The 14,260-nt window shown below is 46.6% G+C and overlaps 1 protein-coding gene across 2 annotated transcripts in view; it reads right to left on the bottom strand.

Moving 5' to 3' along the window:
• LOC311246376 (platelet-derived growth factor receptor beta-like) overlaps positions 1-14,260 on the bottom strand; it is a 129,760-nt gene that overhangs the window by 57,424 nt on the left and 58,076 nt on the right. For both annotated transcript variants that reach the window (XM_084336537.1, XM_084336538.1), the window contains exons 12-17: positions 6,772-6,892; positions 5,810-5,912; positions 4,944-5,052; positions 3,023-3,117; positions 2,611-2,743; positions 407-511 (exon numbers count right to left, since the gene is read on the bottom strand). In XM_084336537.1, coding sequence (XP_084192663.1) covers positions 407-511; positions 2,611-2,743; positions 3,023-3,117; positions 4,944-5,052; positions 5,810-5,912; positions 6,772-6,892 — 666 coding nt within the window. The remainder of the gene's footprint in view (positions 1-406; positions 512-2,610; positions 2,744-3,022; positions 3,118-4,943; positions 5,053-5,809; positions 5,913-6,771; positions 6,893-14,260) is intronic.

Below are 14,260 nucleotides of genomic sequence, written 5' to 3'. Positions count from 1 at the left end.
CTTTAACGTGTCGAGTTCAACATGGACATCCCTCTGTGGTGCTGAAGGACACTTTAACGTGTCGAGTTCAACATGGACATCCCTCTGTGGTGCTGAAGGACACTTTAACGTGTCGAGTTCAACATGGACATCCCTCTGTGGTGCTGAAGGACACTTTAACGTGTCGAGTTCAACATGGACATCCCTCTGTGGTGCTGAAGGACACTTTAACGTGTCGAGTTCAACATGAACAGCCCTCTGTGGTGCTGAAGGACACTTTAACGTGTCGAGTTCAACATGGACATCCCTCTGTGGTGCTGAAGGACACTTTAACGTGTCGAGTTCAACATGGACATCCCTCTGTGGTGCTGAAGGACACTTTAACGTGTTGAGTCAATGTTCTTGACAGAGTGACACAATTACATACATTTAAGCATCTTGACGGCCACCTTGGTTGAGGACTGGGAGTCAACCAGGCCGTAAAGCGTGGCCTCAACGACCCTGCCAAACGCTCCTGAGCCCAGAGTGTGACCTGAAAGAGGGGGGGGAGAGAGAAATAGACAGAGGCAGAGAGAGGGAGGGGGGAGGGAGAGGGGGAGAGGGGGAGGGGGAGAGAGAGGAGGAGGAGAGAGAGAGGGGGAGAGAGATGGGGGGAGAGAGAGAGGCAGAGAGAGAGAGGGGGGAGAGGGGGAGAGAGGGGGGATAGAGAGAGAGAGGCAGAGAGAGAGAGGGGGGAGAGGGGGAGAGAGATGGGGGGAGAGAGAGAGGCAGAGAGAGAGAGGGGGGGAGAGGGGAGAGAGGGGGGATAGAGAGAGAGGGGGGAGGGAGAGAGAGAGGATGGGGGGGTGAGAGGCAAAGAGGGAGGGGGAGAGAGAGGGGGGGAGGGAGAGAGAGGGGGGAGAGAGGGAGAGAAGGAGAGAGAGAAAGATATATAGAGGGAGATATATATATAGAGAGAGAGAGAGAGAGAGAGAGAGAGAGAGAGAGAGAGAGAGAGAGAGAGAGAGAAGAGAGAGAGAGAGAGAGAGAGAGAGAGAGAGAGAGAGAGAGAGAGAGAGAGAGAGAGAGAGAGAGAGAGAGAGAGAGAGAGGAGAGAGAGAAGGGAGAGGATGAGGAGCAGACCAAATAGGAGGGGGCCTATTAACTCATTGGGCGCCAATAACGAGTATACTCGTGTTTCGCCGCCAACGGTTGAGCGCCAAAAACGAGTATACTAGTTTTTGGATCCTTTGATATTTTTCCTTTGATCCCCGTTCTAAACACTCAGCCGGAGCTCCCTGGCACATCTGCCTACGTTGGAATTGCAATGATGAACGAATATCGCCAGGTGGCAGTATAGCCTACCTTATGAACATGCATGGGCCAGCTTAGTACCAGCCCCACAGCCCCCAAACAACTAGGTACTCGTTGTGAGCAGCAGTGAGCAGGACACGTTCGACAATCGCGATCGCCTAGAGAGAACTATTGGATATTATGAAAAAGACGAAATGGATTATATGGATGATGATTATGGACGATAACGTGCGTTTCCACCAGACTATGTTGGACTAAGCACTACTGGTAAAACCTAAAAAAAACTATAATCAAACCGACTGATGAGGAAACCTATTCGGCTCCGTGGTATAGTCTGGCCCGAGCACACAATAGTAACCTGCAATGCAATGGCGAGCGAACTATTGGATATTATGAAGAAGAAGACAAAACGGATCATATGGATGATGATTATGGATGATAAGGTGCGTTTCCACCAGACTATGATGTTGGGCTATGTTGGACTCAGCACTACTGGTAAAACGTAAAAAAAACTATAATCAAACCGACCGATGAGGAAAACTATTTGGCTCTGTCTATACTCAGTATAGACTGAGGAAACCTATTTGGCTCTGTCTATACTCAGTATACACTCAGTCTATACTCAGTATAGACAGAGCCAAATAGGTTTTCTCATCGGCCGGTTTGATTATAGTTTTTTTACATTACGTTTCGACCTTACCGGTAAGGTCGAAACGTCGCATCTAATGCCTTTTTTGTCTATTAAAACACTTTGGAACTACAAGTGAGTTGCGAGGCCCGCTTTGTTCTTATGTAAATACACAGGTCACAACATGTTTATAGGAAAGTTTTGGAGTTGTATTTGGAGTGTATTTGGAGTGAACTAGGCTACACTGGCACACCTACTTCCAGTGAATGACGCTAAGCTAGGCTAACGGTGCAGCTGTTCCCTAAGCCTAATGCATGCACAGAGAAGAAAAGGGTATGTATCTGCTTGTCTAACTCCGGGGTAGATGGCAAATAAGCGAATTTCCCAAAAAGTTGGCGTGTTCCTTTAAAGTAACACACCAACATTATGGGAAATGTGCTTACCGTCTTCTCCGGAGTCAGACAAGAAGATAGATACCAATTTTCCTCTCTGTGTGTTCAGTAGAAAGCTATCCGGCTGCAAGCTAGCCTATAGCTTGAATGGAAGCGGATAAGGATACCACTAGCCTAGCTTAAAACTTGTGTTTTTGGCCAACTCGAGAGGTGTTTTTGGCCAACAGCGAGGCTAGCTGGTCTGTATCCGCATCCATTCAAAGGTTTAAAGTTCACTTCCCAGAGGATGCCCCTTAGCAAGAGGAATGAGGTTCTTACCCAGCACCAGGTTGTCTCTGGGTACCTCCCATGCTGAATTATAAGGTAGTTGTGTGGGGTCGACGTAGGTGTACTCATGTCCGTCTGAGCTCACAGACTCAATCACCTTCCATCGAATCTCATAACGAGGCTTCTAGGAAGAGAGAGACAACAGACACACTCAGACGTCCACGCATAGACGGATATCTTTGAAAACATAGTATTTTCTCTGCATTTTGGCCTCCCATCCACACGTTTTTGGTCACTGAAAACTAAAACGCTCTTCCAGGGTTCTAAAATGCCTTCCAGGGTGGTGTGGAGATTTTCTTTTAAAACTCTGTTTTGCCTGATATCTAGCAGTGCTTCTATTAGGAATGATGGAAGAAGTTGTATATTGTTGTCTCAAAGCAGTAGTCTGAACCAACAAACTCACCTTCCTCCACAACAATATGAGGATGATGAGGAAGATGACCGCAATGACAACCAGCACTAGAATGGCTACCAACACAGCGACCTGAGAGAAGAGAGCTAAGTAGAGAGACACAGAAAGATATACACAGTTAAACCTTCCTTATACACCTTACTTCATATCCACGTGGTGCTGGTATATACGGGTTCCTCGTCCATGTCAGACTCAGTGTGCATGCGGTCAGAACAACGGGTCAGACTACAATATATTTGCATTTGTTATGCTAGCGATCTAAAGAATCAATCCATGCCAAAGCTAGATATGTAGAAGGTGAAAGACTCACATTCACAGCCATGTTGATTTGGCAAAATGATCCAGCCGTTTTCGTTTGAAACAAGAAACCCATCTATATCCAGTAATCCACATCATGTTACAGTGTATGATCACATTTACCTCAGTAACGATAAATGGAATGATTAATGATGCTTTTCAACACTGGTGCAAAAATACCACATTCCCCATTGTGTGTCTGTCACCATCGTGTCTCTGTCACCACTGTCAACATGCGATTGGTTGTTGTACATTTAGTTCAATAAAATAAGGCGAGACAGCCTAGGTGAATAGGCACATTTATTTTTTTATTTTTTTATTCTTCTTTTTTTTATAGATATTTTCCTTCCTTAACATGTCTTATTTCAAACTAGTGGCAATAAAATATCGAAAACAAGTTTATTTTACTTCAAGCGGTCAGGTGGCGTAGCGGAGATTGCGCTCGTCACCAATGCAAGAGGCTGCGGTCTCGACTCCCGGAGTCAGCATTGCCCTGCGGCTTGGGCCGGTCGTCATACTAACTCATTTGGCTGAGTTAGGGGGAGGGAAGTCATGGGTGGTAATCTGGCGTTGTGGACAGTGACGCCTACAGGTCAGGTCTGGGTGCCTGCTCAGCGAAGGGCAGGAAATGGTGAAGGCAGCGTGACCTCCCATGCGTTACGCTTCACCAATGAGAGTCCTCGCTGCCAGGTGAGAAAAGAGCCACTGGCTGTCTCCACATGTGTTGGAGGAAGCATGTGGTGGACTTCAGGGTTCCCTTGTACCGACCAGTAGGAGGAACATGCGCACAACAACCAGGTAGGGGAGGGGGGGAATTGGCATAACGACAAAAATTGGGATGGGGGGAAAAAATAAAAAAATCAGGCGGAGAAAAAGAGGATAAAAAAAAAAAACGTTTATTTTACTTCATTTTGTCTGATTGTGTCCATAAATCACAATTACAATACAGAACTTTGAGGGCGTTTTCCCCAAAATTTGTTTTTATGCGTTTTTCTTACACGTAAGAGATGAAATATCCATTTATCTTGCATCTACACACACCATACTTTCCACATTTCTTCCTATCTGTAAAACTGCACTGAGCTAATGTTCTCTGCACTTCCTATCCCGTCGTCCTTCCCCCCAAGGACAGCCGGGAGCAGACAAGGGCTGCAGCGAGCACCGCGCCCGTGGGGACCAATCCAAGTGCTCCTGTCCATCTTCGTCAGGGACGCGACAGCGTTAGCGATCTGTTGTGTATGTTTTTCCATTGGGTTTATCTTATCGGAAGGGGAAACCCTTGGGAGCACGGGGAGAACATGCAAACTCCACACAGAAAGGCCCGGGAGATACCCCACCTGGGTAACTGGCAACACTGCAACCCTGTCCCCAAGCGGGAATCGAACCCTGGACCTTCTAGCTGTGAGTTAGTGTTAACCACTACACCGTGCCGCAATTACCCTGAAGTCCGGCTAATTAACAAAAGTACGTTATGATCGGCACTTTGGCCCTGGAGTGTTAGGAGAACGCTCCCCTGTACTCTACTACGGTTCAGAACAATACAGGAAAAGGTAACAGAGAGAAAGTGAGAGAGAATACTATGCTGAAAGAGATTTCTCCTGTATGTTTTACTCACAGCTGGAGACCAGTCGTATGTCCCAGGCACGCCGGCCTCTCTCGTTGCGAGCCTCACAGCGTACAGCAGTGATGGAACTGATGCTGTGTAGAGTCAGCAGACTGTGGACCTTTGAAATGTAAACAAGCCATTGACATTATTGGACTATTAAGTCTATTTCAGTTTAGCTTGCTATTTAATCTTAGCTTCATTAGTTCTAGTTTATGTTTTCTTAGTGTAACCGAGAGATTTGAACCTGTGACCAATGGATCCACAGGCAGCCGCCTAACCAGCTGAGCTAAAGGGTCCGACCCGTTAGCAGGTGCTGGTTGACTGCGACCGACTAATCCATAGTTTACATACATCCTCCCCCTGAGAAAGTGCGTCCTTGCACGTCCTTTCGTCCCCGCGCACACTATCCCAGGTGTTAAGGCACTGAGATCCCACCCCCATTGCTATGTGAACCTGGATACAGATTCACAGGGCAGTGAGATCCCACCGCTGTCACCAATGTAACCGAGAGATTTGAACCGGTGACCATAGGATCCATAGTTTACATTAGTTTAACTTATTCTTTATGTTTTCTTAGTTTAACTTATTATTTACGTTTTCTTAGTTTAACTTATTCTTCATGTTTTCTAGTATGCTCTCCTCTGAAATGTTTTGGAATCCGAAAATGTGTAAGTGCTTTACGGCCTGCCCCTCTCTACTGCTAGCTAGAGTGCAGAGTTTTACAGGGCGTAGTGCAGTTGGTGAAATAGTTCTGTTTCAAATGGAACTGTTGTTTCAACATTCTGATTGCGATACAACATTAATTCATGCATTGACTACTGTTATTAGTACAAACTTATACCGTATTGTATTGTCACCATTGTGTCTCCTGTTACCTGGCTGACACCACGTGCTTCTACATAACTAAGGTTCTCCTGCACCGACACCCCATCAGCACCAGGGGTCAGCCTCTGCCACGCCACTGTCTTGTTGCTGCACCTGGAAGAGGAAGTAGAGAAACCAGAGAGGGACGTTCCTTCAATTATTATAATTTTTTTTGTTATCCACTTTTTCCCCTTATTTTTCTATTTTTCTCCCATCCCAATTTCGCCTCGCCAATTCTCCCTTCAATTCTCCCCTCCCCTGTCTCAAACGTTGCTAGACTATGCCTCCCACTGGTCGGCTGCAGTGAGGATGAAGCCTTGCATCACGTGTCCCCTCCGGTACACGAGGAGGCAGCCGTCGCATCTTTTCACCTGTACAGGGCGATCTCTCAGTGGCGAGGAGTAACGCGTGGGAGGCTCACGCTGCCCCCATTACTTCCTTATTCTGCTGTACAGGCGCACCAACCGACCTGTAGGAGTCGCTGTCCACAACGTCCAATCCCCACCCACCAGCTTTCCCACCCCTAACACTGCCAATTGTGTTAGTATGAACGCCCAGCCAAGCTGGTAGCAACGCCGAGAGCTGGACTCGAACCCAGCATCTCCTGCGTTAGTGGCGAGCGCCTTGCCCACTGTGCCACTTAGCCGCCCACGTTCCTTCAATTCTTAAGTTTTCATGTCAAAGACCCTACATTGATACATAATTGGCCCCCATTTCACAATATTTTAAATGTGTCTGTGTTTGCGTGTGTGTGTGTATTACATCTGGCTGCTGTGACAGATGTACCAGTGTACTGTGTGTGTGTGTGTGTGTGTGTGTGTGTGTGTGTGTGTGTGTGTGTGTGTGTGTGTGTGTGTGTGTGTGTGTGTGTATGTGTGTGTGTGTGTGTGTGTGTGTGTGTGTGTGTGTGTGTGTGTGTGTGTGTGTGTGTGTGTGTGTGTGTGTGTATGTGTGGGGGGGGGGGGGGGTGTACCTCTGGCTGCTGTGACAGATGAACCAGTGTACTGTAGGGACAGGAACACCTTCAGTAACACACAGCACAGCATGACCTTCAGCTACATGTTTGTCTGACAGGTCTGTGATCCTAGGAGGAGCTGCACACACACACGCGCACACACACACACACACACACACACACACACACACACACGCACACACGCACACACACGCACACACACAGAAACACATCTTAAGTAAAAAAAAAAAACACATTCAATGTTTACTATTTTCTCATTGTATTTCTGCAAATCAACATATTTTGTGCATTCCAGGTAATATCAATCAAACTGCAAAACAAAATACAGGTAACTTACAAAATCAAACTTTATCTCAATTTTATCTCAAGATATCTCGGGTTACCTCGCCATGCGTTGGACGCCAGAACCCGAGATATCTCGGGTTTTGGTCGTCTTTTCTTTTATTCACTATTTTCATTCATTATTCATCCATTGACCTCTGTGTTGCCATATGAACGGATTTTGAGATTGCCAAAGTGCAATACCGGCCGCATCCTGCCAGATGGCAGTGTCGCCCACCCTTTGAAACCTTATATCTAACCAAAAAGAATATTCCAATTGTCTGATCGCGATTTCCAGTATTGGTGTCCGTCTGGTCCCGGTCATAATTTGGCACAATTTATGGATTGAGAGTGCCAGATGCATTTCCAAGTGTTTGGATGAAGTGACTTACTCGGCTCCGTCTAAATATAGCGCCCGGTGACATTTGAGTGTAACACAGGTAAGGACTATCTGACATCAATTTCAGCTTGATCCAACAATGTCTTGATACCGATCCAGCTGATCAGCGTTTTTAGTGTTCAATACGAATGCCGTTACTGACAATCAAAGCATCAGAAACATCCCCCCCCACTTTCATGCATTCATGATGAAACATAATACCTATTATACACATTTGATTTGGAAATAGTAGCGTGTCCAGGCAAGAAACGCCAACGCCTATAGTAGGATTCACGTTGCGGCCTATTACTCGCTTCTCAGGAATTATCCCGGACCACTCTGTAATTATACTTATATAGCGCATGAACGTATGCATGAAAAAAATATCTCTTTTTTGCATCTTGGACGGAAGAAAGTCAGTGTCAAATGACCATAGTATTGTCCCCATAGCTATAATATAGAATATAGGTATAGCTCTACAAACAAGGTGACGCACTCCTATCTTTAAAGCATGGCATAGCTACAACGGGACCCGGCTAATGGCTGGCGCTGAATGAGTTAATTGTCTGTTAATGTTGATGCACCAAACGACCAAGATAAATTCCTTGTATGTGCAAGCTTACTTGGCAATAAAGACTTTTCTGATTCTGATTCTGATTCTGAAGTTACCTTAATAATTTCCAGCATCTCTCTTCTTGTCTACGCCCTAAAGGATATAAACTCACGTCACGCTAACATTCTGTTAAGAAAACACAATCTTTAAAGATGACTTCAAGCCAAAGTTCCACTGCAGATGGCTGTCAAACAACACAGTTCTAGGTAGCAGCCATATTGCATCACTTGACCTGAATACTGTGTGCTGATTCGCTGGAAATGCAGCGAGCCTTCGAGCTGGCAGATTAATTTTCACGAGCAGCACTCGCCTGGCGCTCGGCAGAGGTAAACTCCCTCCCGGCCGGCCGCATGAACACTGTTATGCCGTTCAGTCAGACCAGGGCACGCCGGTCCCTAAGATGGCCATTTCAAATAAATATTTGAAACATGCCCGGGACCAGGCACTGACATCGGTCCCTTCGGACCAATCGCTGATATAGAAGAACAGGGAACAGACCCTTACATTTATGCCTATTTAAATGGGCTGTAACTGTCCCGGTTCGAAAAAGAGAATGGTCTCTGCTTGGCCGGGGCTCTTTGTAGCCGCGGACCCCGATAACAGCGCTAGGCTCGTAAAACCTGAGAACGGTGTTAGGCTAGGGTGACCAGGTGTCCCACTTCTGGTTGTACTGTCCCACCATTTGACCGAATGTCCCACATATTGAGAGGATGTCCCTCTTTTCGAAGCAAAAAAAAAAACATTGGTCTAAAAGCCCCTCCCTACAGTAAACGTAGCAACGCGCCTCTTGTCCACACACATTGCTCTGCTCGTGACGCTACCTCATATCGCAGATCTGATTGGTTAGGTAGTAATTTAGCGCTCAGCTCGTGAGAGTCGTGACGCTACCTCATATCGCAGATCTGATTGGTTATAGTAATTTAGCGCGCTGTCAAAAAGAAAACACAACAACATTACAAGCGAAGTATGAATCAAGATGGAAAGCAGTCAAAAGAAACGGACCTGCAGTTACAACCAAGACCGGCAAACGACACATGCCTGGGTGAGGCCGATGTCAGGCAATCCTCAGGGAGCTTTCTGTGTTTTGTGTCATAGTTCGTTTTCAATTGCTCATGGTGGAGAATACGACTTGAAGCGCCACAGTGGACGTGAGTCTCACATGAAAGTGGCTCACCAAAAAGAAACATCCAGATCTATGGATATGTTTCTTCTTAAACCAAAAAATTATAGCCAGACGGACAAGGTCACTGCAGCAGAGATAACAAGCGTCTATCACACTGTACAACACTCCCATTCATACAGGTCAGCCGACTGTGGTAGCAAGCTAGCTCCTGTCATTTGGCCAGACTCGGATATTGCAAACAAAATATTGTGTGGTCGTACAAAAGCTACATCCATAGTTATTCTAATAGAGAAACACAATTTATTTGTATTATTATTTTTGTTCCCTAGTGTTCCCTATAGTTCTGTGTTAACAGGGAATATCGAACACAAGACATTCCTGTCAAGTGATAAAGTTTGAATATTTAAAACAGATGTTAGGTGGTAACAAGCCGGCTGCCAGTGCCAAGATGAATGTGGAGAGATATAATTCTGTATTTAATTTGTATTTATTTTGATTTAACCTTTATCTATTCTGTGAAGACCAGTTATTCTAATAAAGAAAATTACATTATCTATCTGTCCCACTTTGTCCCACCAAAATCTTACTGTTGTCCTGCTTTTGGACTTTTTGCATCTGGTCACCCTATGTTAGGCGCATTTCGATAAGAAAGAACCCCAACCCATCGTCTCTCCCCCCTATTCGGGTAAACCGAATGTTTTTGAAAAAGCCAAAACACGATAGCTAACCACCAAACCGTGGGCTCTGGGACTATGTTTGTTTAAAATGTGTCCACACGAGTCCCTGCGGCTCAATTTCATAAGCAAGAATTGCCACCCGGTATATTCTCACCTTACCACATAAAGTGAAAATATACGAGGTGAAAAGAGGAGCAGTGTTCCTAGCCGTGTGTTGATTTACAAGCAAAAAAATATGCAAGCATATGCTCGCTTCATTGCTTTGAAAAGCCAAATCACGATAGCTAGTCACCAACCGTGGGTTCAGGGTCTATGTTTGTTTAAAATCGTGTCCACATGAGTCCCCGCGGCTCCATTTCACAAGCAAGAATTGCCGCCCGCCATACTTTTACTGTACCAGAAAAAGGTAGTGGGCCCTCACTGTCACTCTGTACGAGACATACACAAAACACATTAGTGAAATGATTACACGTTGCTTCAACAAAAATTGCCACTCTCAAGAGGGTCTTTTTATTTGAAATAAAACGTAGTATTTTGGGGGTGGGGGACAGGGGGTTAGGTGAAAGAGAAAAAGGGGGAAGAGGGGTGGAGGGAGGGGGAACACAGCCTGGGCTTAGTCCCACAGCCATCACCTCCCCACAGGAATAGTAACACGGCCCAACGCCAGAGGGGGAACAGAGCCCCTATTTTCGCATCGCATACGAGCAGGATATGTCAATGCCTGCTCGACGCTAAGGATGCTGAGGCCGTCAGCCCAACCTGACAGAGCGGAATCCCACGTACGTGTGTCATCACGCTGGTTGCTACAGGGGAACCATGGTGATGGCCATATGCTCGCTTCATCGCTTCCACCAAAACACTCTCCAACAGCCTAGGACAACTCTCCACCCACCTCAAACCCCACGTCAAGAGCCTGGGTGTAATCTTTGACCCAGAGCTCAAATTCGACCAGCAGGTAAATGCCGTAGTCAAGTCATGCTTCTTCCAACTCCGCAACATCAGTAAAATAAAACCAATCCTTTCACCCGTCGACCTGGAAACGGTAGTCAATGCATTCATCACTTCACGCCTTGACTACTGCAATGCCCTCTACACCGGCATCAGTCAGGCAGCCATGTCCCGCCTCAAAATGGTCCAGCACTCTGCAGCTAGGTTCCTTACCGGCACCAGAAAGAGAGAGCACATCACACCAGTCCTAGCCTCCCTACACTGGCTCCCAGTCCCACTTAGAATAGACTTCAAAATCCTCCTCCTCACCTTTAAGGCACTATCGGGTGCAGCACCCCTATACATCACTGAGCTCATCACCCAGGTCACTAAGATCCTCCAACCAGGCTCGGGTGTTCCCCCCCCCCCGCACCAGACTAAAAAAGAGAGGCGATCGCTCCTTCAAGGCCGTGGCCCCCAAGCTATGGAACCAGCTTCCCCTGGAGATCCGATCTGCCTCCTCGCTGGAGACATTTAAGGCCCGTCTAAAAACCCACTTCTATTCCCTGGCCTTCATTATACAACGGCATGCAAATTTCTCGATTCTGATTGGCTGAAACAGTCATTTTACACGTCTTTATTGGCAACAATCCACGCTGCTGGCCCAGGACCCGCCCACAACCGACCCACATCACATCACTCCGCCGGATCACAAGAAGGTGGCCAATAATATTTACAAATGGATATGTTAATGGCGACTAAACGACTAAATATGAAGCGATTCTGTCAAGGGGAATGTGTTAGCCCTTTAAACAATGTTGGATGATGTAATTGATGGGTCTTGAGGCAATCTAGAACAAAAGAAAAATCGCGGTTTGATTGATAGATTAATTGATTGATTTAAATTTCTACTTCCTTCTTGCTACTGACTGCAGCGTTCTCTCTCACTGTCCGACGCTGGCGTACCCACAAACACACACACACACATACACACACACACACACACACACACACACACACACACACATACACACACACACGCACACACACACTGTGACACACACACACACACACACACACACGCACACACACACACACACACTCCTGTCTGCAACAGCGGGGGAGTCAGACTGAGAGAGAAGCAGCGCTGTTTTAAGTGAGCATGGTCTATTGAATTGATTGATTGGTTGATTGCTAATTTTATTACTGTACCCCTGGTTTCCAACTGGTTAAGTTTAGGCTAAAAGAAATAAATAAAAAAATAGGGCGAAGAAAACGTTTTTTTCCTATGCATTCCCTTAACAATTGTGTGTATTGAGCCGTACTGTATTGTACCCATTCTGCATCTGGTAATAAAATTTTCAATCAATCATTCCAATAATACACAGTTGGATGTGTTAGTTGGTTGGATGCACTTCAAGCTGCTTCCACATGAGGCAACTTCTCTCAATCATTCCAATAATACACAGTTGGATGTGTTAGTTTGGTTGGATGCACTTCAAGCTGCTTCCACATGGAGTTGTGGGAACTACTTTTTCTGGCGGATGGTTTTTTCAATAAATCTTCGATTAATGTGTGTTTATTGTATAGAAATAAGGTTGGATGAATCTGGCAGTTGTATAAAAGCTTTACACCACGTGCAGTCGTGATTTGTGACCAATAAACCATGCCTAGGGGGGTCTAACGACCCTCGGCTGCGCCTCGGGCCTAACAACCACCCCTAGGCATGGTTTATTGGTCACAAACCACTCCTGCGTGTGATGTAATGCTTAAATAAACCCTGATTCTCCCACACCCTAACTCACACACTCCCATGCAATTTTATCCTGCCCCCTCCCTCTTGTATCTCTTCTTATGCTCCTCTGTCCCCTGTGTGCTACTGTACTTTGTGTTCCCCTATCCGTGTGTTGTCCTACTGTCCTATTCTCTGAATGTACTGTCTTGTCCTGCTGTGCCTTTTTGTATTTTTGTATTTGTGTATTTTATATTAGGACATTGATTTTAAGCTTTGATTGTACAGCACTTTGGTTGGCTCTTGTGCTTTTAAACGTGCTATATAAATAAATTACTTGACTTGACTTGACTTGAAAAGCCAAAACACAATAGCCAGTCACCAACCGCGGGCTCTGGATCTGCGTTTGTTTAAAACGTGTCCCCGTGGCTCCATTTCATAAGCAAGAAATTGCCGCTCTTTATCAGACAAAGGTAGCAGAGCCCTCATTGCCACTCCGTTCGAGGTATATACAAAACACATTTAGTGAAATGATTACAAAAACCTGCCACTCGAGGGGTGGAGGAAGGGGGAACACAGCCTAGGCTTAGTCCCGCGCCCCTTACCTCCTGCCGCATGCGGCACATCCTCCGGGGTACGCTGCTGGGCTCTCCCCTCGAGGTGTGCTCCATCAGCTGCCTCTCTTCCTCTGTGTTTACGTCTCGCATATTAGGTATCAAGTTGGGGAGTATTAAACCCTGACTCTGCCGACGAGGCATCTCGCCTTTTGGCGTCGGGGAATCGAACTCCGACTCTTGCCAGCGCGGCATCAAAGAGGAAACCCCCTCCTCTCGGATGTGATGGCAGGAGAGCACAATGTCCCCCTCTGGCACGAGTTCTTCTGCAGAACCGAAGGGAATCGAACCCTGCGGTCCCGCGTACTCTTCCTCCTCCTCTGACCACCCGCCATACATGCTCACCACCGAACGGCGAGAGCAAGCAGAGGCAGAGAGCTTGCGCGGCAAATCGTCCAGCACCAAAGAGACCACGCCCGTGGTCGGGGGTCTGTTGATGCCGGGGGACGCCGGGGCCGGAGATCCTCCTCACGAGTAAGGGGCGTTCAACGGCCTCGGGGCGGTATGCACTCAGTGACGCACGCCGCCGGGGCTCACCCTCGCGCTTTGATTGCGGGAGTAGGGAGCCTCACGGCGAACAGTGGAGGTTGCAAGGAGGAAGCGCTGGTGGAGCCCCAAAAAAGGCTTCTCGGGTCTCGTGGTGATGCCATCTCGGTAGAAACAGCAACAAGAAAAAACTATAAGAGAAAAAAGCTAATATTTCCACTGTTAACACTTTGAGTGCCAACGACGAGATTTCTCGTTAGTTTATGGCAACCGTTCAGTGCCAACGAGACGCTTTTGATAGTTTTTTTTTTTATTAGCGATTTCCATTCATATTTCATCAATCTAGCCTCACGTTACCACTGGGACTCTGTCTGAGCTCCATTGGAAAAATACCGCCCCCTATCGTCTCTCCGGATGGTACTGCACCCCTTTGTATTGGATTGAATGAAAAGCATGGGGGGAAAAAAATCCTGCTTCCTCATTTTACTTGTCAGTAAACCCGAGACGATCGAAGTCATTGCCGAGCCGCAGAACAGCGGAGAATGTGTGTTTACAGTACCCAGCGTTGGATCAATAAACGTGATCAATATTTGGAATGGCGATCAGGAATTGGA

Source organism: Notolepis coatsorum, assembly GCF_963971535.1.
Source record: "Notolepis coatsorum genome assembly, chromosome: 19".
Lineage (NCBI taxonomy): Eukaryota > Metazoa > Chordata > Actinopteri > Aulopiformes > Paralepididae > Notolepis > Notolepis coatsorum.
The sequence above is the reverse complement of the archived record's forward strand: the minus strand, read 5'-3'. Positions and strand labels throughout refer to the sequence as shown.